The sequence below is a fragment of the Orbicella franksi genome, chromosome 6 (assembly GCF_964199315.1).
Source record: "Orbicella franksi chromosome 6, jaOrbFran1.1, whole genome shotgun sequence".
In the NCBI taxonomy this organism is placed as follows: domain Eukaryota; kingdom Metazoa; phylum Cnidaria; class Anthozoa; order Scleractinia; family Merulinidae; genus Orbicella; species Orbicella franksi.
In genome coordinates, this window is record NC_138150.1 from 29,477,395 (window position 1) to 29,496,513 (window position 19,119).

At 38.9% G+C, this 19,119-nt stretch overlaps 2 protein-coding genes and 1 long non-coding RNA gene across 3 annotated transcripts; 1 reads left to right on the forward strand and 2 right to left on the reverse strand.

Moving 5' to 3' along the window:
- The first annotated feature begins 237 nt into the window (after window positions 1-237).
- Window positions 238-5,563, forward strand: LOC145489078 (EGF-like repeat and discoidin I-like domain-containing protein 3). Its single transcript, XM_081467983.1, has 5 exons — window positions 238-513; window positions 1,627-1,952; window positions 2,784-2,922; window positions 4,208-4,527; window positions 5,349-5,563. The coding sequence occupies exons 2-5, from the start codon at window positions 1,647-1,649 to the stop codon at window positions 5,484-5,486; spliced, it is 903 nt and encodes a 300-aa protein (XP_081324109.1). The 5' UTR covers window positions 238-513; window positions 1,627-1,646; the 3' UTR covers window positions 5,487-5,563.
- Window positions 5,564-7,383: 1,820 nt separating this feature from the next.
- LOC145490765 (uncharacterized) lies at window positions 7,384-10,290 on the reverse strand. The gene is made up of 3 exons (XR_014049728.1): window positions 10,015-10,290; window positions 8,675-8,864; window positions 7,384-7,522 (listed from the first exon to the last, which is right to left on the reverse strand). It is a non-coding gene; the product is annotated as an uncharacterized LOC145490765 (long non-coding RNA).
- Window positions 10,291-12,853: 2,563 nt separating this feature from the next.
- Window positions 12,854-16,848, reverse strand: LOC145489075 (notch-regulated ankyrin repeat-containing protein-like). Its single transcript, XM_081467980.1, has 2 exons — window positions 16,322-16,848; window positions 12,854-13,245 (listed from the first exon to the last, which is right to left on the reverse strand). The coding sequence occupies exons 1-2, from the start codon at window positions 16,327-16,329 to the stop codon at window positions 12,936-12,938; spliced, it is 318 nt and encodes a 105-aa protein (XP_081324106.1). The 5' UTR covers window positions 16,330-16,848; the 3' UTR covers window positions 12,854-12,935.
- Between the last annotated feature and the right edge of the window lie 2,271 nt (window positions 16,849-19,119).

Here is a 19,119-nt window from a genome sequence, read left to right on the forward strand (position 1 = left end):
ACTGTTTCGGAAAGAAAAGTTTCCGGACTACACCATTTCGATAAAACGTTTCAATTTACATTAATTTTGTTGTCTTAGATATCAATGAGTGCACTAAAGGAACACACAACTGTGATGTTAATGCTGTGTATAACAACACTCGGGGATCCTATAACTGCACGTGCAAAGACGGATTTTTTGGAGATGGAATAAACTGCGCTGGTAACTATTTGTAACACAGTTTAGGCTGATGCATCGCTTGCCTCGCAGTTGAAACTGTTACTCAAAAGCGAGAGATTTCAACAGGTATCGGTAAGCTTATACCTTAGGCACACTTTGTCAGAGCGAAATTTTTGTAAGCACACCCTTTCAATTCAACGTTTTCCAGCTAGATTCCTTTTGTCGTTTTAGATATTGACGAGTGTACCAGTAGAACACACAACTGTGATGTTAATGCTGTTTGTAACAACACCCGTGGATCCTATAACTGCACATGCAAAGATGGATTTAGTGGAGATGGAATAAACTGCACTGGTAACTATTGCTATATATGATGCGTTTTAATTTGCCACAGTGAATAATTACAAACTTGTGAATTGGACAACACAAACTACGCACTGTAGTGATAAATACAATTTGACCACTCGATTTGTATTTGGGTATTTACTTAGGCGAGCTGAAGACGAGCCGTTTGTAGATGTTTTCAGAAAACACCCTATAAGAGGGGATGCCGAAAGCCTTACTTCAATCAGCCTTTAGCCATTGCACACTAATGACCGACAGTGTACGATGACATAGCAAATGAGATTGTAGCATTAGTATAGTAGTAGTAGACTTCTAGTAAAACCTTATACAAACAGAACTAGACGAGCTAACGTACATCTTTAATGTGGACTGAAGTTTAGTGTTTTGGAAATATCGGGAACTTAATTCTGATTGAATGGAAAGCGAAGCAAGTTGCACTTTGCCTCTGTTTCATAACGAGGCTTGGCCTAGGTCATCATCTTCAACCAAATCAAATTCATGTTCATATGAGAAGTTTTTGAACGTAGACTCGTTTTGAAACAGAGTCATATCGCTAAATTTTTAGTTCCAGTCTCTTCTTTTTTTAACCGTTTGAGTTGTAGGAGTGGAGCGAGTTTCACTCGTTCGTTTCTCATTTGTTCTTTGCATTTGTGACGCAAGTATTCAATGTATTATTAAATGACATCCAAGAGACGATTTCCGCACGAACGTCTCTGAAGTCTTAAATACAATAGAGCATTTTGCAGAGGTATCAGCACGAAATTGATGAGCTGTATCAAATTTCAAATGATTAAAACCATGACTGAAATTTTTAAGACGGGAAACGAACGGATGAATTAAGGAGAATGCAGTCGCCAACGCTACGTTTTGCGATTAAGCAATAAAGCACTTTCTCCGTGTTTACACAGCCTCATCTAAACACGAGGAGGGTTGGGAGAATTCTTCTCTAATTCTCCCAGCCCCCCGAGTGTTTAGACGAGGCTATGCCGGCAAACATTGCTCTATTGCTTTTATAAAATAGTGCTCAAAAACACGCTTGAATCTAAAACGTCACAAAACTATTTTAATACAAGGCGTAGTGACATACACTCCCTCTATTGACCATCTTGGTTTATCTCTTAGCGTGCCAGGAACCTCTCGGGATGGAAAGTCGCTTTATTTCTGACGCTCAAATTTCTGCCTCCTCGCGGTGGGATGCTCATCACGCCGCGGTGCAGGCACGACTGCACTACAAGGCCAGCGGAGTCAAGCGAGGAGGCTGGTCAGCTGGTACTAACAATGGCAATCAGTGGTTGCAAGTCGATCTGGGAGCTGAAATCTCAGTTAAGGGTATAGCGACACAAGGCAGGAATAATCATAACCAGTGGGTAACCGCTTACAAGTTAGAATACAGCAATGATGGAGCCTCGTTCTTGTATTACAAAGACTCGGGAAGCAGCGCAGATAAGGTAAAGCATTATGATCGCTGACCAGAATCACATTTTCTCTCAAGACTTGAGAAAACATTACGAGAAGGAAAGAACGAAATAATCATTAAGGAGGAGATACTCTTGACTGTTTTTAAACACGAGTTAATAACTAGTACTGGAGTGAATGTATAAAGCTGACTAACGAGAATCTGCAGGTTGAAGGAAGAATTTGCAATAACATTTCTCAAACTGATTAATAATTCATCAAGTTTAAACGAAGAAAATCATGACCGTGACGGTGTTTGGATATCTGATCTTAATTAGCAGAGATTTTTGCAATAGACCATCTTACAATTGTTTGCTCCGTACCTGGCGTTTGAATGGCAGCGACGCTGGAGTTGGCCTTGTTTTGATACAGACCTCACTGCTTTTGTGGTGTAAATCAACTTGTTCTCATGCTAACTAGTTGGCATTTGAATGAGAAAAGCAGAGAGGTCTGTATCAAGACAAGGTCACCTCCAGCCTCGCTGCATTCAAAGGCCAGGTAACTGGGCACACAACTGTAAAATGGCCTATTCTATTTCTCCGTTTTCTCCTCAGTTTTAGTTTCGATATCGATTGAAGAGATATTTTAAACACCCAAGACTGTGTTTGATATATTACGTAAAGCCTTGCGCTGACGATCAAAATCGAATCTCAACTTATGCATGATTCACCTTGGGAGAATATAATTAATTATCACGACTGAGACAGTCGTCATTACTGTCTGCGTAACTGCTCTAATTTACAAATAAAGAAGCCAAAGTCGTACATTGTACCAAAAACAGAAGAATTTAAAACACACTTTTTTGTTTTGGTCATTTTGTTTAGATATTTACGGCAAATACTGACAGAGATACGGTTGTATATCACCCTCTAAGTCTGCCAATCAAAATACGTTACATTCGACTTGTTCCATGGACATGGCACCGTCATATTTCTATGAGGATGGAACTCTATGGTTGTCCAGGTAGGTCAATATGTAATTATTAAAACACTGTATAAACACGCGAAGCTCGTTAAACACCCACTTAGCTGGGTTCGAAACATCTCGCTTTGAATGTGCACTAGCTAATTTCCACGGATATCAAGAAAATAAAACAGTCAAAAAAAGTAATTATAAAAATAATAACAATTTCATTTGTCCTACATAATAATAATTGTGGTTAATGTCTAATATAAAATAATTAAAGGTATATGCAATTAACCGAATTATATTTTCTGTAATACAAATTTTCAATGACTATATTAGTTGTCTATTTTTCAATTTGTTACATGTTTTGTAATAAGAGGTGGCATAGCGTGGGTAAAATAGCTACTTGGAAAATATACAAAAAGTACAAAGGCCATCCTCACTGAATCTTCAAATACGCTTTCATATTGATTATTAACCCTATTCAGACTGTGGATTGCTTTAGAGACCTCACCAACTTTGAACGTTTGAAACTTAAAAATCATTGACGCAAAGAACTAGAAATATGATGCCTTTTCGTAAAGTTTATTTGTGAAAAGTTTTGATACGGCGTTCCACTGGTTAAGATATTGATATTTCCATGGCAACCGTATTTTGACGTGCATGTCTGTCAAATTTTGAATTCTCCCGCAGTAAATTCTACGTTTTTTAGATTGTTAGTTATCTTAATCGGTTTTGACTATTTATTTTGAGCCAGTTTTGGTGCTGTTATAAATCATCCAAGTTCCATTGCTATATAGCTGGAGTTAAGTTAAATCTGCGCTCTTTATCAGTGGATCGATTTATGGTCACGTGGCAATCGCTAAATCTAAATGCTGTCTTGGCGGTCAACAATGCAATGACGCAATTGTTGCCCGCTCCCCCACTAACCGGAGATTACTTTGACTTCCTCTTGCCTTTCTACTTTACACTAAACTCCAGACATAACAAAACACTTAATTACTAGTCCTTTGGGAGAAAAGTTTTTTTTTTTTTTTTTCATGTTTCCCTATAATCTCGATGTTTCCCTCGTCGTAGTCTCGGGAAACAACGAGATTCTTGGAGATACAAAACTAAGTGTTTCCCTCGGGACCAGCAATTAAGATTATATTGTCATAGCTTTAATGCCGTAGGAGTTATAAGGCGAGGGCTTCAAAAGACCACCTCCCCTCCCCCATTCCCTTTCCAGAAGACAAAAAAAGCACGGTCTGAATAGGCTTAATGTCATACCAGGTCTGCACTGTTCACACGGTAGTTCGATGATATTTTAACTTTCTGTTTCGCCGTCTTTTCTCTTGCGAAGAATGTCGGGATCCTCTTGGAATGGAAAGCCGCGCGATCTCCGACGCTCAGATTTCTGCTTCGTCCGAGTGGGCTCCGAACCATGCGGCCATACAAGGGAGACTGAACTTTCAGGCAAGCGATGGGAAGAGCGGAGCCTGGTCGGCGAAACACAATAATCAAACTCAGTGGCTCCAAGCGGATCTGGGCAGCAGCAAAAATATCACACATTTAGCGACGCAGGGGAGGAACGGACATGATCAATGGGTGACCAGTTACAAGGTGGAATACAGTAACAATGGCCTGTCCTTCCATTGTTATCAAGAACATGGCACCGACAAGGTATATGTGAACTTACTTACACTTGCTTCGTACATCCCGCTGTAAACTTATTAAGACTCATCCTGCTGAGATTTCATTTTTTTTTCTAGTTTTTCGCGTCCTTGATGACATTTAGGGTCTTTAGACCATCCTGACCCTGGTAGATTTTAAAGGGAAACAAACAAACAAACAAACAAACAAAAAACAAGAAAAAAAAAACAACAGCAAACAAATAAACAAACAAACCCATTAAGATCCATAAAAATAAGTTCCCTTACATGTGCCTTCTGGACACGGAGAAAGATGTTGATGCCACTTTTACAGGCATTTTGTTTGAATTTCGGAAACATGAGAGCTTTTGCAGATGGAAATTGCCAACTGGTAGCACGCTTAATACTGATGAAAGTCGCCGAGATCTAGTTATACTATCCTTGTCATAGTTTTACATTCAACTTTTCTCTCAGTTATCACTGCGGTAAAAAGCCACGTGTAAGAACTTAGTGGTTTAAGAACCTGCTAGCAGAAATTTACCACTTTAATACCCAAAAATATAAGAATATGTTTAGCCAAACAAGATCAAGCAGGTTAACGTTCTTACTTGTGGGTTACAGTTAAATTATGATAAACATTTTAACCAAAGAGTGTGACTTTGAGATTATGAATTTATGTTACAAGAAAACACATAATACAATTGTGAATAAACACAGTATATTCAAGAACTAAACCGAAGTTTTTATTTTTCTGGCGTTCAGAACACTGTTTTTTTTTTTAAATTTTGATCCTAATAAAATGATATTTTTTCGGGCTAACACTACTTTCTGTCTTTTTAAATTCGTATTCAGATTTTTACTGCAAACTCAGACCGAGACACGATTGTGTACAACGTTGTGAGTCCATCCATAACAGCTCGCTACATTAGAATCGTTCCCAGAGCCTTTTTAAATCACATTTCCATGAGGATGGAGATCTACGGTTGCTAAGGTAAACGACTTTTCTTTCAAACTACACTCGCCTCAAGGGTCGTCTTGGTAATTTTGAGAGAATTTTCAATCATCACTCGTAGTGTAAACCCTTAATTGCACCCGCATTCATACGATTACCTTTATACTTTTTAAAAAAACGTTTTCTTGGCGTTTCCTTTTTGACAGAGAAAACTCCTTAAAGACCACAAGAAAGTGTATACTCTGGTACTTGGTAAAAAATGAACTTCATAATTTAGCCGGTGCACTTGTTTTCTTTGTCTCAATAACACAGATGGCTCAGTTGCACGCGATGGACAAGGTCAGTTCAGGAGTTGGATCTTCTTGGTGCTTATTTAGCAAACATTCATAAACCACAAGCTTATAATGTCCCTTATCAAACTGAAGGACATCGACAGACCCTTGTTTAGCAGAGATCACCAAAATAGTAGAATAAAACTTCCAGCTCTGAACTCAGCTTGTTTTGCACTATTTGTTTTGGGCACCACGCTTGCTGGGTTGCATGGTCTTTACTGAATTTTCAATTCCATTGACAGTAAGTGTTGGTCATTATGATAATTAGCATTTCAGCATCACTGCAATGCATCTTAATTTGGAACCTCAAAATTAAGTAATCTTTGTTTCCAGTTTCATCCTTGCCCCCCGTTAGCACGCTCAATTCTTGAAAAAAGAATATAAAAGTTTTTAACAAATAACTAATAATCATCATTAGATGCATTTTTCTTCCTTTTCATTGGTCGAGAGCCAACCACATGACCTGCAAATAGCTGCCTAAAAATAATGGTCTGCTCATGCGTAGTGCTGTCTTAATGTGTTTGGCTGCAAATAATATTCTGCTCATGCGTAACTGTAACCATGATCTCTGGTAAAAAATGGCAGATTGCTATCCTGAGCTGTCAGAGATAGGGTGATTTAAATTAGGAAACAAATTTGGTGATCGAATGATAAAACAATTATTGAACTCGGTTATCGCAAAATATCATTATTTGTCAGTGTCTCACAGATCAATTGTTTGCCTCAGCCTTGGCTTCGGCAAATTATTGATCTGCTCTCCACTGACAAATCACGATATTTTCCTCAACCTCATCCAATAATTGTTAATTATGTCAGATAGCTCCGACACGCGAAGAGAGGTTTCTACAGAAACAAACTGACCGTCATCATTATCAAACAACAACACTGTACCGAAGCTCTGACTGAATTGTTGGTTTTAATTCTTGTCGTGGATGCCTTCTTTGCAAAGTAAACCAAATTATCAGGCATTTTTTTTTTTACTTCAGTGCTGATCCCTTTCTACGTCACAAAGGTGCTTACTGTGCCTCTTGTCTGGAGCCCAGGCCTTGAACACAGCACGTTTCCAAGTCTTTTGGATTATGAATTGTCGACCTTCAACACTCAATTGCCATGTGTTATCGTTTTTCATTTTATTCTTTATTCGCAATGATTACAAGATTGATCAATCTTATTTCAAAACATTTTTTAACTATTTAATCTCACAGTATTTTTATCTTATTTTGCGTCCACCCCGCCTCAAATAACTAACGTCAAATAACACCTGGAAGGCAGGTTGTCACGGACTGGACTGTTTGTCTAGTGTACTCTCCTACAAGATTAGAATCTGCAAGTAGAAAATGGCGTGGTGGGGTTGGAAAAAGAAGATAAAGAGGCTAGAGCGCTTAGTACAGTTCAACCCCTATTGAACGGCCACCCTCGGGGAAATGGATAGTAGCCACTTAAAGGCAGCTGGCCGTTTATATTAATGGCGGTTAAAACAATAGAAAAGTCCTCATCGGGACTTTGATTACTGGCCGCTTAATTAGGGTTCGATTTGTATTATGAATTCTGCGTTCAAGTGAAAACTCGGCAGTCGTTCATAATTATCGTAATGTTTACTTCATCCTTTATTCACAGTAGTTACAACACTATCCTTGTCAATTTTTGTCGTCAATATTTATTCCACATATTTTCAACGTTAAAAGTGTCGTCATTTGGGATTTCGTGTTCTCTCCACGACCAGAGCCTTTCATTCACTTGATCTGAAAATAGCAAGTTACAATTTAGTTGTGAGACATCACTTGAACTTCAAACGTTAAGCGTGCGTATTACTTTACCAGATCATGTATTTCCATTCCATATAGCAGGGATGGAGGAACAGTATTTCTCGAAGGGCAGGGGTATTTAGGATAAAGAACTAGCTGAAGTGGCGATTATTTGAAAAGGAAGTTTGGGACCAGGTGCGACTTTTATATAAAAAGAACAGGGGTGCTTGTCGTACCTTTTAGGTGCAAAAAAAAGAAGAAGCCGTTTTGGTACTTCTTAGGGTGATCAGCTTTAAAAAGTCCACAGCGAGAGCTTTTGCGGTACTTTTTAGGGCATTGAGCCCCCCCCCCCCCCAAAAAAAAAAAAATATGACAGGAGATAATGGGGGAGGGGGGTTACTCTCGGTAAATCTTTGGGTAGGAGTGTGCCGCTGCGACACTGAACGCCTTACCCTATACTAGACCATGATCATCTTGATTTTGTAACCCTATTCTAGACTAGGCAGTAAGAACCTTTATCCTATCCCAGGCTCCAATTTTCCATGCAGAAACGTTATCACTATCGTAGTTCAACATACGCTAACTAAATCAATATCGTACAAGGTCACTTCCGAGTTGCAATTTCTGTTATACAATCCCGGGTAAAGAACCCTGTTTCAGACCACATTATTTATACACTTTCAGTTCAAGGTAAATCACACCCTATTCTAGACCAAAATTGTCTGATTTCTATACCCTATCCCAGACTAAACTGCCTGAAAACCATACTCTTCACAGCGGCACATACACATGTAGCTTGTTATATGTATGTGAGTATCCCTCCCTCCTCCCCCGATCTCGGATATGTTTTTTCAATCACTAGCTTACAATCGGCTATCTTGAACCCTCGACGTCTCGAACTATTTTGCGTTAACTCTCCCTAACGAGCTCGAGATAGCGTGATTCAATAGCAGAAGTTTGAAACTGATAAATCTGACACTTCGGATAACTGACGGTCTGAGGGGAAACACACGACAAACATAAGGCAGACAACTGCACATGATGCGATATTTGCTGCTGTTTAATCTAATTTTCCAGCAGCTTCTTCACTCTTTGTAAACAGAAACACAAACGTGGTTGATTAATTTCGTGTCTTAGGATAATATTTACCTTTAAGATTTCGTCTTTTTCCGGCAGAATTCAATCGTGAGAAACTTTTCTGTTTCAAAAATGACCCTCGTTTCCCGATGCCATGGATACGAAGGAAGTAGGCTCGCGAAGAGATTGCAAATGTGACCAAAAATATAAGTGCAACTACTTGAGGCTTCATGTTGCTCGGCTGGAAAAAATGAAATGCTTTCTGCAATTAAATAAAACATAAACATACTAGGCGTTGAAAAGATTGTAGTGAATTTTAGCTAAAGTGACTTTTAATTTTAAGGAGTTAGCGAGGCGGGTTAACTCAGCAAGGGGTTAAATTTCGAGATAACAACTTCAGTATTACTATATCGGAGACAAAAATTAAAGTGGTTGAAGAACTGAGAAGCTAGAGAACATTTTGTGAACGTTTTGTTTTGAAACTCTATTATTCCAAATGCCTAAAGGAGATTATCCTTCGACGCATTCCTAAAGTTACTTGTTGTTAAATTGCTAAGGTCTTTGCAAATGAAACTCTAATCGGTCAGGGTTATGGGGAAAGGCTGGGAAGATATTTTCGAAAATTTTTTGCGAAACTCTGTGAGAATATTGTATGAAATGCGGAGTGTTTCGACACTTCTGTCGCTTATTATAGCCAGCTGTCACCAGTTTAACGAGCATGTTCAAAGTCAGTTTAGTTAAGGCTGTATTAGAAAGCACCTAATATGTTAAAATCAGGCCCTGCTAAAGGCCTGTATGCGATTTAAACTGAAATATCAAGAAATAATCTTAAATTTAGGGTAACATTTTCCAGTGGTAAAAAGAGATCCACTAGATAGCGCGATAGACCGAGTGATTATATTCACCATAAATGAAAAGAGAATAGGTCTTTTGCCATTGCATTAAATTTTCGGCATCCTTTTTAATTTTGCAGTGAAATAAAATGGACCTGAGACATGGAATAGCCGTTAGTTATTCTGTGCAGTGTGATCTGCAACCTCTTTTGCACCCTCATGCGAGATTGGCACAATTTACATGAGCGCAATGACATCTTGTGAGATAAATGTACAACTGTCATACATCATAAGTAGAAAATAACTAAGAAAAAAAAGGCAAAAAAAGAGGGAGGGAGCTCAACATTTTCTAGAAAAGCGCAGATAAGGTTAGTTTAAAATATCTACAATTGAAGATGAAGAACTTTCAAGGGCCTGTAGCTTTTGATAAGAACCAGCTAAGATGGCAACCGTTAATTGTTCAGTTCAGCAAATTATATGTAATCAATGTTTAAGGATAAATAGGAGGCTTTGGGTGTATATATTATATTGGGTAAAATTGAAAGCTTGAAAGAGAAAAGTAACCGAAAGATTTGTTACCTTTTCGAGGCTCTGTAAGTGAGAGGTTTCAGAGATGAATTGGTAGCAAATGTTTAATGCTTCCCCCACGCCGTGTATCTTTAGATGCCGAGGCAGCTGCTTCAGTTAGTTAAAAAAACAAACCAAATTGTTTCTCCTTTCCTGTCTCTTCCTCTACAAGACCAAAAGTGATTTACATAAAACGGGCCTTTTAACCTTATTGTCAACAATGAAATTAGTTGTACCGGAAGATGAAAGACTTAACCACGTCCGAACGTTTGAAATGTTACATTCATTTCCTAAAGTATCGATCGCATTGTTTGCGAATTGACAATACTTAGTGCTGATTCTCACTGGAAATTGAATTTGCCATTAGTCGTAATTGTTTTGTCGTTAATCACAACAAAGAAATGACTGACGCTGATAGTTAAAATCTAAGACTGAAAACCACGCTGAACACAACTGAAACAAGTTTTAAAAAAATTCTTTTAGTTTAAAATTTAAGTGCTTTGTGTTTTTTTTGCCATCAAATTACTGACATGTACTTAATTGATGCGTTAAATTTTCTAGGATTTTGTATTCTTACGTGTTGTAGTTACATTTGGAGTCTTTATGTTTGATAATCACCGAAAAACAAAGCTAGAAATTAAGGAAATGATTCTCAATAAAATGTTGCATAAGTATGAACGGTTTTGAGGCTACTTCCCATTCATAACAGTCAGCCGAAACACCAGATGAAGTCATTTGTAACCAAATTGGTGTTCCGTAAAGATCACAATGTTAATTGTTTAGGCGTTGAGGAAACAGCACCATTTTAACTTGATGTTGAACGTCAAAAGTGGCTTCTTTATATATAAATACTATTCTGAAAATTCTAAACAATTCAATCGCCCCTTCCAAATTACGAGGCAAACATTCCAGGAACGATCTTACAACCACTTTAACCTAATCTATAGCAGATTACTTTACTTGCAAAAAATTTCGGACAATTTTAATTCCGGAAAAAAAGAGTCCGAAAACAAAACCGTCCGAAATTTTTAAGCGTCAGATATGTTTACATTAGAGTATAAAACTTTCAAATAGCTCCAAAACTCTTAGTTTCCTTTTTGGAGCGAATTCTAGTCGAGACACTGTTTGAGATGCGAAACGGCTTGACAGAATTTGTCTTATTTTCTCGTCGGTGTATCTGTAAAACCATTTTCATAGATGTTGTTTCAGTATAATTCGTGTTTTGTTGGCGTAAATTTGCTTTAGCTATGTTCGAGCAAAGTGTTGAAAATTTTTGTCGGAAATGAGTTAAAAGTGTTCGAAAACTAAACGTCCGAAATTTTAACGTCCGACATTTTATGCTAGTAATGTATGTGGACACATCAGTGCTTGCGTGAATCTTCATCTTGGGACTGCATGGATGTGTGTCGCTCGCTCGCGTACCCAGGAAACGCGCTCGACAAGTATCTCAACAAGACTTGTGGACAAAACTACAAGAAAAAATAAAGAAGTCGGAACTCCCTACACTGAAGTTATCTTGGGTTGTGGCTTGCTATGTCTGTCACAGTGTAGATGTTATGTTTCATGTCAGAGCTTGGTCGTTTAAACTGACATCTCAGAACTTCACTCTGATGGAGCACTATCGACCGTGAAGCGAAATCAGCTGAAGGTTACCGTATACCTTTAGGTGTCTCGCGTCCAAGCGATGAAGTGCGCCCAGTTTTAACTGTAGATACCAAAACTCCTGTATCAAATTAAAGCTTATAGAGCTGGCTATCAAACTATACCAAGAATTGTAAAATAATATGAATTGTCGAATGTTTTTTCGACCTCTTAATGCAAGCGTCCGAATCACCTTTTTAAAGACACAAGTTGAAGCGAATTTTGTTTTTCGCTTATTTAATTTGTTCCTCAGTTTCTGGACCTAAAGAGCTAAAAAAGGGTGTCTGAGATTTGCCATGTTTAGTTTCAATGAAAAGTTACGGAACATTTTCGAAACAGGATTAAAAACATATGAAGTGACTGTAGAAAAAACGGTATTGGAGAAAAAATATTTGGAAATAAAAAATTCGCAAACACACTTTTGTTGTTTATACATTAAACTAGATAATGTCCAAATTTGAGGGCAAACGAATAAATTCCCTTTGACTTGTAGCTTTCAAAAGGGACCCAAAAGATGATTCGGTCGCTCACGTTTAGAAGTCACGTAAAATTCGAGAATTCATTTTATTTCAAAATTCTCAGTATAGTGTGATAGCCAGCTCTATAAGCTATAATTTGATAAAGGCGTTTAGATATCTACAGTTTAAACCGGACGCGCTTCATCCCTTGGACGCGAGACACCTCTAAAGGTGCTCTAAAGGTAACTATACGCTAACCTTAAAAATTTACCATGATATTCAAACAACTGCTGCTCCAGTCACTTAACTTCTGAGGCCGTTTTTATCAGTAGTAAACGCAATCACGTTTCCAGGGCCTTGATCCCCCGGTTCCCCGCAACCAGAGGTCAAAGGCCGTCAGAAACGCATACCTCTGTTGCAACCGATGGTGATCAGCCGTCGGCCTCTGGTCGAGGAAATCGCGGGCTCTGGGAAGGAGATTACAGCAAACGTTGCCATAAAGTAAGGTACCATTATCAATGCAAACATTCCAGGAACAAAAACATTATATTTTATAATGTTATAATCAGAATATTATAGATTTTTTACAACAGCTTTCTTTGGTATTCAAGCGATGGATTGCTTTGATGAGTAATGCCATAATGAAATATTAGATTACAGTGAACTTTGTCCAACAATTAAACTTCAATTCGTGTTTTGTTGCCAGACTTGATTTGATAATGTCATGACATCAGTTTGCAAAGCTGGTCAAACTGAACGATTTCTTGAACATTTTTAAATTCAAAGATGTCTTCCCGAGAAACGTTCCACTCGTTCCTAGCTTCCGGTGTCCATCTATTTGTCTAGCAAATACATCATCAGCTCTCTTTGACCGAGGAAGGTTGCAAGGTGGACTGGAGACCAGCCATCTCTGTTCGTTCTTCTGACGTCAGCTCCAAACTCGACCAATAGTTTTGCGGATTCTATTCTCCCATCTCTTATACACTGGTGTAGAGGTGTGTCACCGGCCTCGTTTAACGCGTTAATATTGACACCAATGCTTAGCAATCGGTGGACCTCCTGGCGGTCTCTATTGTTCACTGCCTCTTGAAATGCTTTTTGATTTTGTCTTGTGTCTTTCGATGATGTAGCACCCAACTTCTGACTGAAAGATGAATGTAGAAAGAATGTAAATTGAAGTTCTCACTTCCGAGTAAATAATAATAATAATAATAATAATAATAATAATAATATAATGATAATAAGCTTTATTTACATAATTTAATGGGGAATACATATATAGTGAATACTATTAAGTAAAATTACAAGTAAGGTAAGGAAAAAACAGATCATAAATGAAGGAGTCCTGCAGCTCTTGCTAAAAACGAGTTAATAGGCCTTTGCGTTCCTGACTTTGGTTTGCTACTGAACCTGGTTTAGATCTTAAGTTATAGCCGTGGCTGGTAGTTGGCTTTGTGAGAAATATAGATAGAGATGACAAATGTAGATAAAGGTAAAGTATTAGATATTAAATAAAGTTAAAGTCTGCATACGAGCCAAGTGGCTTACCAGGCCGGAGCTTATCCCGTTTCTGTAGCATGAAGGAACTAGAAGTATTTCTACTCCCCACTGGATGGGTTAATCAATTATTCATTTTTATCGAGAAAGAAAACTCGGTCTAAAACGCAAATGGATGTGGCTGGGAGAGTTTTGTTGCGCCCGCTTCGCGCTCTCTCTCGCCTTCCGCGCTCGCGTCGCCCGCGCGCTCGAAGAAAAATAACTCGTGCCAACAAAACAAACGTCTGTGAACAGACTACAAACATTTAGCCGTTAGACGTAAAAATTGGAAGATTTTAATCGTTAGCCGTATTAAAATATTAACCGTAAAAAAATTTTAGCCACGAGATCTCTTGACAATGAAAGTCAATTTAACTTTTTAAAATAATAGTAATTTAGAATTTCTAAGATAACCGTTAGCCGTAAAAGACACCCTCGTGACGGAAGTGAATTGAACTTTGACGGTCGCAAAACATTTAGACTACGTAGGTCAAGGATGTAAGACCTTTCTTTCGTCTGGCAGCAAAAATTACCTTCTTTTGCTAGTCTCGATTAAATTTTTATCCACATCAGACCATTGGGCAAAATTAACCTTGATTTCCATCCACTAGTCCTTCAGTTGATCCTTGATGGGAATAAGTCAAAAATGGGCCGGGCGTGACTCGAAAAATATGAACAACTTTTTATAAACAAAGGAAAATAGAAGTGGTTTCACACAATCGTAGGAGTGCTCGATACAAATATGTTTCAATTTCTGGTTTCTGGTTTATCATTACGTTCTTAGTGCTTTTACCCTGGAAAACCTTCACACCGATATTTCCCATAATCTGAAAGCAATCTTGTACATCTCATGACAACTGAATTCAACTGATGACGTGACATGGCTTCACTAAGCCCTTTTCAGCCATTAACCCTTGAGGTTTAATCCTCGGAGAGAAAAAAAATGCACCTCCATGGCCATTTAATGGTTTTATTTTCATCCATTTAACACTTGACTTACCATTGACCCTCGTCTCCCCCTTGAGGACCTTTATCTCACGGCTGGCTTTCTGTATATTAAACCGGCGTGTTGATGTTGTGTGCTGGAGAAATTCAGCATGGGAGATATATTCGTCTCGCTACGGCGCAATAAGCTTTTGGTCGTATAAGTTGCGGTATAGAAATATTTATTCTAGACAGGGTAGACTGTTAAAGAGCGGGAGGGGGGTGTGGAGCGGAGTGTGGGGGGGGGGGAGGGGGGGAGGAGGAAACCGTTTGGCAAAAAAGAGCAGTCAGCTCTCAGGTCTGTGTTTTTTAGCTATCGTTTTGTCCACTTTATGTCCCAATTCAGTATCACTCAAAATAAATTGTATTTTTTGTGGGGTAGCTTGTCTTAATCGTGTTAACATCGGTCATGTCTCTCAATTCAATTCGCGACATGGTCTTTTGCTTATGGTTAGGGTACAGTTGTGGACGAGCACCATCTAAAATCATGTATATCATTTAGGTTTAATTTCTCTTCAAATCAAATTCCACGAGGTCAAGGTAAACCACGTGTTGTTACCACAACGACTAGCCATGCTAATTCGAATGATTTTCACTCGTTCTTTTCAGTTATTGTTTAATTTTCACAACAATGGCAGAAAGCAACTCTATTAGCAATGGGAATCTATTATGCGGCGCTCTGATAATGATGTGTAATGAGGCACTGTAATTATGAAAAGTCTCTTTGTCTTCAAGAGCCATCTTCGAACGGACTCCACAATATATATAATAACAATTCAGGGTGGCATTTCAGACTGAAATTTATTCCATGTGCAGATTTAATATGCGCAATATAGGTGAGAGAAGCGATATGGGCAACTTGGCATTTTCCTCTGGCAGTCATAAACAATGCACCGTGGATCGGATTTTGTGCCCTTTTTTTGACATAAGCGCCTCTGACATAGTGCTCAGTTGCCGAAGTCGCACGTTGTTCACCGTACCGTTTCACATTTTTGACAGCAAAAGCGTCAACATGCTGAATATTAGGCATCCATCTTCCGAAAATGGTCCGGAAATAATATAGAAGCCGGTAAATTTGACGCATTGTGAAAGAAATGCTAATTCGAGGGCTTGAAGCAAAGATTCCTTGGAATTTTACGCAACTGTCCAAAGATTAGTATAATATAGCGTGGGAAAATTCAACGACGTTGTCACGGTACACAGGTTAACAAATACAACGCACAAAAAAAAAAAAAAAAACATGAAACGCCTCTTCGGAGAACAAGATCAAATAAGGATCAAGTAAATACGATTTTCTCCAGTGCTGTGAGAAATCTACACGAGATCATGTTCATTTCACTAGCTGTAACTGACACCTTCGCATGAAACGCAGCAAGCTAAGCCTCGCATGAATGCTCGGTACGTAAACATTGCAACTGAAGAACACGTTGAATCTGGCATGGAAAATTTCTCGTTACATCATATATAGAGAGCCCAGTGTTATGGGATGCTTCCATAGCTGCAGGTTTTGAGAAGAAACGTTAACTGTTCACAAGCCCTTAACGCAGGAAAACAAACACATTAGAAAATAGTTACAAGGCAAACACGTTTCATTCAATTTCATCACGCTGTGGAAGGTAGCTAGGAATGGAGGAAAAAAACCTGAACCCTTCTAGCATTACCTTTAACATCTACCAGGATCACAAGTTTTCACGACCTACCTTTGCATTGTGCAATATACGCGGAGTTGCGTTAGGCTAAATTTCCTCACAAGCAGCCGTTGTTCTTTTGCATCAATTGTATGTACACTTTACTCTCGGACATTAGCAGCCTCGCTTGCGTCGGATGGCGTGATCCAAGGTCAGGCCCGTAACTTGTTCTATTTTAAGAAACTTTCAGTGTCCGTAAGTCGCCGTCACTCGCCGTCAGAATTTCCCGTCTGAAAATTTCGGATATTTAAATATCTTACAGCTGCTCTGTTTAAGTGACTCGCGCTCAAAGACGTCACCTCGACGAATAATGATGAATCAGTTTTGGCCGCATTACCAGTTCAAAGAAAAACAGACCCGCGGCGGTGAAGCTGCACCGGATTTGAATAACATGAGGCTAACACCTAAATGTCACTTAAGAATAGGATGTTTACAAAGAAGATAAGAATTAATTATTTTGCTGATAAGCCAAGCAAATTACAGCATTCAACAGGTGGCCTTTGCAGCTTTTGTCCCTGGGTACACTTGGGAGGGTTTGGCAGGGGTTCCCAAAAGATATTCTAAACGTTCCCTCCACAGGGGATATTTTAAGATCTATTAAGCCTCCGGCTGCCTGACACTGGAAACGGTTTTTTTGAAAAACGTTATCTGTGTGTATAATTTAACACAGTATCAAATAAATCACACATTGCTACATTTGCGAGCACTCCACGCACGTGAGCCGCGAGAATGTAATTATCAACCCCACTTATTTATATGGCTAGCTCCGTGAGCGGGTAAGATGAATCAAATCCTGGGCTGTAATTGGCTACCCGAGCGGGCAAGATGGAGATATCTTGCCATATAATAAATCCTTTATTGACCAAGCTTGTTCGGTCATGAGGGACCGTTCATTTTTTATGAGGGAGGGGGGGGGGGGGAGCTGGTGGGATTTGGGAAGCACCATTTAAAACTCGCATGATCCCCCCCTCAGCTTACCAACTTTTTCACATGGCCCCCCTCCTTATATCGGTCATTTTTTGGGATGACCCCCCCCCAAAAAAAATTGAACAAACAATATTTAGATTTCAACTTTTTTAATATTTCTCTGTTATCCCCCTACTTCACGTTATTGTGCTCACTATGAAGACAATATTTACAATCCCTATACTATAGAGAGCTGTTGTTTGAAAAACAAATCAAAAGAAAGAGAAGTCAATTTCGGATCTCCTAGTTATGGCTCGCCCTGAGCGTGTGGCATTTGGCCTCTCATTGGCATCTTCCTCATCTGAATTGATGAATGCCCACAGTTTTAATGTAAAACAGATCAAATGTATAGAAGCTAAGTTGACGAAGGTCACGCAGGACATGGAAGCACTAGAAAATAAGAGCAATTATAACAGCATATTTAAGGGCATACTCAAACAGCACATCAACAAAAGGAGAAGGAAAAAAGAAAACCGTAGAAAGTCAAATGAAAGAAAGAGGAAGCGGACTGAAAACAACGTCCAACGAGTTTATGGAATCTGTGTTGGAAACCCGCTAGGAAATGATCTTCCACAATGCCTCGTGTACCCTCCTAGAACCGCCGTCCCGGAAGAGTGTATTAAAGTTGAGGATGTTGCCACGTCGTTATTTAGAAGAGATGGGCCATACATCGCACAGCTCTTGGAAGGGAATTATTTCACCAATGCTGCAAGAAGCAGAATCACCACCAACCTTGAGCAGGAAGTCAGAGATTATGTTTACACTCACATGAGAACCCTCAAGCCCTAGCAACTGGTTCTTTCCGGCGGCCATGGGTACACAAAAGTTACCCGATTACGCAATATAATACAATACAAGCGTTGATGGATCGCGCAATACGATGCTTCGGAGACCTTGGCAAACGAATGTAACGTATCATTCACACGTCACCGCTTGACGGATTTTGTCGAATCAATAAGTAATTCGATTCTCAACTTTCATGGCAGATAACTTTTCACTGCTGGACACTGTACCAGTTAGCTCTTTTGGTCTGTACTAAATAAAGATATATTGACAGGCATTCAGACCGCAGGGAGCGATAGAAGAGCGTAATGAAAAATTAATAGGGAATTAGCGCTTGTGTTTTTAACTTACGTGAATAGAAGGTACTATTCGAATAAAAGGAGCCAACAAAGTTTGTTATCGTTCTCTGGTTTTAATTTGTGATCAGGCTTTTTTCCGAATGAAAGTCCCGCTTTCGTTAGCAAAAAAGCGTTTGATCACAGGTTAGTTTTCCTCACTCCTCAAAAAGCAAAATATTATACTGAGCGATATGACCGCTGCTGATTCGCGGCAGTATATTCGTCCGTGTGCTGACCGACCCATGAACAAAGAAACATTTACCATATTTTCCTGCTGTCCGACCGGCTGGTGGAACAAGGTAAGTTAGAGTCTATTTATTTGCTTGATGATGGAGCGTTTGGTTTCTCGGGAGCCCAAATTTTCTGGCATGCGGTTTACTCCTTTAACACACGAGGGAGCGTAAACATGAAAAAATATTAGTATAGGTAATCATACGGTTTCGAGTTCAATTTGGAATTAATTTGCACGAGTGAGTTTTTCAAAAAGCTGAAATTGCACGAGCCGCTTCGGTGAGTGTAATTTCAGCTTTTTGAAAAACTCACAAGTGCAAATTAACTCAAAATTGAACGAGAAAAACCGTATGATTACTTATTAATAATATAAACATGAAAAAATTCGCGCGGAGGAAGTGCCGGAAGATCTTTCTTGGAGCCATTTTTTCTTATTTGAGAAAACTTTTTTCAAAGTTTCAACACAAAATTTTCGTCATCATTTTACCTGAT

Bases quoted from the DNA above. Each gene is read 5' to 3' on its own strand.
- LOC145489078 (XM_081467983.1), top strand. From the start codon at position 1,647: ATGGAAAGTCGCTTTATTTCTGACGCTCAAATTTCTGCCTCCTCGCGG. The intron at 1,953-2,783 runs GTAAAGCATTAT...CATTTTGTTTAG, and splicing joins CGGGAAGCAGCGCAGATAAG to ATATTTACGGCAAATACTGA. The intron at 2,923-4,207 runs GTAGGTCAATAT...TCTCTTGCGAAG, and splicing joins GGAACTCTATGGTTGTCCAG to AATGTCGGGATCCTCTTGGA.